Source organism: Poecilia reticulata, linkage group LG22, assembly GCF_000633615.1.
Source record: "Poecilia reticulata strain Guanapo linkage group LG22, Guppy_female_1.0+MT, whole genome shotgun sequence".
Lineage (NCBI taxonomy): Eukaryota > Metazoa > Chordata > Actinopteri > Cyprinodontiformes > Poeciliidae > Poecilia > Poecilia reticulata.
In genome coordinates, this window is record NC_024352.1 from 20109644 (window position 1) to 20113279 (window position 3636).

At 38.5% G+C, this 3636-nt stretch overlaps 1 protein-coding gene across 2 annotated transcripts in view; it reads left to right on the forward strand.

The window, feature by feature from the left end:
* setd3 (SET domain containing 3, actin histidine methyltransferase) overlaps nucleotides 1-1790 on the forward strand; it is a 13626-nt gene extending 11836 nt beyond the window's left edge. For both annotated transcript variants that reach the window (XM_008400144.2, XM_017302635.1), the window contains exon 13: nucleotides 496-1790. In XM_008400144.2, the coding sequence (XP_008398366.1) occupies nucleotides 496-924 (429 nt within the window). In that variant the 3' untranslated portion in view covers nucleotides 925-1790. The remainder of the gene's footprint in view (nucleotides 1-495) is intronic.
* Nucleotides 1791-3636: the final 1846 nt, after the last annotated feature.

Genomic DNA, 3636 nt, shown 5'->3' on the forward strand with positions numbered 1-3636 from the left:
CCTTAATTAGAGGGTACCCGCAACTCTCGCATACAACAAAGTCAAATGTCTCACAAGTAAAGCTAATTACATCTTTGCATATTGTGTTTTTTTTTCTTCTTTGTGTGACCTGAGAGCCGAGTTGAAAATTGACTCGGAACATTCTGTCACCACCTGCTGCGTTTGGCCTTAAGCTCGCCCGCCTGCAGCTCTTTAAAACTTTGCAGTAGAGTGTACTGCCTGCAGGTTCTAAACAAGTCTTAAAGAAGTTAAAACTTCACTTCATTTATACGGAAACAAACCAGAACTAAATTCTACTTCAGCCTTAAAAAGGAACTCCAAGTTTTGGAACAAATGGGGAGTTTGTCCAGTCAGGTTTACCTGTTGATTTACCCATGCAGTTCAGAAACATCACCTGGAGAAGACACTGATGATCATTCAGATCAGCTTTCATGAGTTGAATATGTGAAATTGAATTGATAATTGAGTTAATCCTGTTCCTGTCCGGTCTTCCAGGACGACCGGTCTTTTTTGGAGAAACCAGATCTCTCTCTCCACTCCCGTTTGGCCGTCCAGCTCCGCCTGGCCGAGAAGGAGATCCTGGAGAAAGTGTCAGCTAGTGGTCGGGACAAACGACTTCACTTCCAGAAGAAACTGGAGGAAGGCGCTCCGTTGCCACACTTTGAGGAGAGCGACATCGCTCTGTTGGAAAACAATGACACGGATGCAAAGCTTCCCATTATCCTGCGCAAGATGGAGGAGGTGGAGGAAGGAGATGGGCTCCAGGTGGAGGAGCCCCTGCTGAATGGGGAGAAAGTGAGCTTTGGAACGGAGAAAATTCAGCAGGTCAGCAGAGATGTTGCTTCAGAGCGGATGGGTCAGACACAAGCACCTGAACTGAGTGCCAATCGAACTGAAGACATCCCCAAAGAGAACAGTGAATAACTCGGCCCCCTCACTGCCACAGCTCATTCAATTTATTTATTTTGAGTCTCTAAATGGATCAGAAATGTAGAAGCTGTCAAAAAAAAAAAAGAACCATATGTTCATCCAGCGTGATTTCCTGCTGAACTTTCTCAGCCTCGTTTCAGGAGAGGTTCGGATTAAAATCCACTTTGGGTTCAGTTTGAAGCATTAAGAAAGTCATGAGAAGACTGTCAGAGGTGAAAAAAAACAAGGTGGCTTGTAATCTTATGTGGATGTTATTTTTGCAGAACAAGAACCTCTCCTGTTTAGTGATTTAGCTGCTTTATCACAGCGATTTGACTCTGTGTGTATGTGATTTTTGTTTTCAGTTGACAATCATTGCCTGGTTGTTTATGAGCGACCACCATCATTGCCCTTCCTAGTTTTGGTTTAACTAACTCATTTGTTGAGTTGTTTCGGACTGAAACGGAAGACATACTTCATGGGACATCTGTTTGAATGTATCAAGTGTAAAGTCGCAGTGGTAATCCAGTAGGAATAATCACTGCATTTTCCTTTCCATAAAGCCATAAACAGCACTGAGGATTCAGTGAGAAACAGAAAGGTGTTCTGTTGTTTTCCCTGTTGGAAGATTGCTTTTTCTCATTTCAGCATGATGGTTAAAAAACACAAAGAAACGCTGTTCTGTTTATCTTATGCTTTGTGTTCATTGTTAAAGTGAGCGAGATAATCCTCTGTGTGAAGACTTTATAGACCACAATAATAATCTGAAGGAAAAGGTAAAGAGACTGAGATGGTTTACCTTGTCCTTAAAATTGTGTGGATTTATACACAGCTGGGTCTGTTCGGCACATTACAATATTAAAGAGCATAAATGCCAAAGATAGGGTATACTTGTGGAAAATAGTTTTTTAAATAAAAAAATAATAATGTAACCTCAAATGTACAAAAAAAGGCAAATTACATGCTGTAATTTTTTTCCACAAAGATGAAGCCAAAGTGGAAAAAATATGAGTGCCTCAACTGTAATCCTGGTAAGTAAAAAATATGCACGTAAGTAAAATAGATGCTAACAATGATGAGAGAAAATCAATTTGTCCACTTGAATTCTCTACGAATTGTTTTACTTTTTGGCAATATCAACATTTTCATGGTCAAAATCACTGAATTAACACATTACCTGTTGAAATACTCGAAAGACCGGGTCGAACCAGGGCAGTGCTTTTCCTCACCTCTAGGGGCGCAGCATCACACGAATGAAGCAGGCAATTGGCGCATGCCCATTGCTGTTTCTTTATATCTCCAATGTACTTGTTTAATTACACATTTTCTATGAATGTTAGAGTTCCACGCTTCCGCGGTCTGCTTTATATATTTAATGTATGCGTGTGGCATATTTAGTCTTTCTGATCGGCTATAATCGCGGTCACCATGACGCGCATGGTGAGGCAGAAAGTACCATGCCTCACTGACAGGGGGCAGTGCTGAGCCCCATAGACAAAACGAGCAACAGGTGTTCTACGCATTGAAAAGATTGAAAACAGTCGAGGGGGACAATACAGACGGAACAGAACCTTTCAAGGCCATTCTGCCAGATTTTTTGTTAAATGAAAGAAAACTAGAAACAAGGACGGTTTTTTGTCTTTTTTTATACAGAATGACGAGAGATATTCGCGGAGAAGATGCATGGACGTATAAAATAAAGGTAAGATACACGACTTTCAATTTTAATCTGGAAAGAGGTCACCCAAAGAAAACATTCATATAATTTAAGAAAAGTGTGACCTTGTTAAATATACTTTTGTATTTGGTATTATTATTGTTAAGTTTTATGTGAGGGTTTTCATGACAATGCTGGTAGAACCCAGAGCACTTAAACAATAAATCAACAGTCTGTTTTCATGCAATTATAAAACTTATTTAGACGACTATGGTACGTGTCGCGTAATTTCCGCGGATGATGCTTTTGATTATTTTATCAAATCCCAAAAGAGCAAGATCCAGTCTATAAATCCAAAGATTAAACAGTCACCATCAAGGGCGTAGGAACAAGTTTATCATTGTGGGGGACACATATTGGAAACTTGAAAGATCCGTAAATAGCTTGAGCAAAAATGTCAAACAATGGTGTCATCAGCGTGTTATCTGACCCCTTGTAACGCGTAATCTAACGTGTTACTATTTACAATCCAATAATCAGATTAAAATTACGTATCCAAGTTAAGTATTTGTGATTATTTTTAGAAAACACATATTGTTGCTTTCTTCTTTTTCCTTGGGGAGATACGTTGTAACACCAGCGACACAAACGTAAACGATGGAGGGAAAAGAGATGCACATTTTCTAGCTGATGGATGAATTTTTCATTGAGTGATCAAATTACTCTTTCAAAGTAACTATGCCATCCATGGCAATAAACTAACTACACTATAAACAGTGGTGGAGAAAGTACTCAAAAAATGTACTTAAGTAAAAGTACAAATACACAGACAAAAATGTACTCAAGTAAAAGTAAAACTACCACATTAGCATTTGTACTTAAGTACAAGTAAAAAAGTACTGGCTTTTAAAAATACTTAAGTATTAAAAGTAAAAGTGCTTGCTGAATGGATTACCTAATTGCTAATATCATTAAGTGTACCGATCGTATTTAATTTTAATACATTGGAAAACAACCTGCTGAATACTATTAATCAATCATTAATCATTTTGTCTAGATTAATGTCAAGT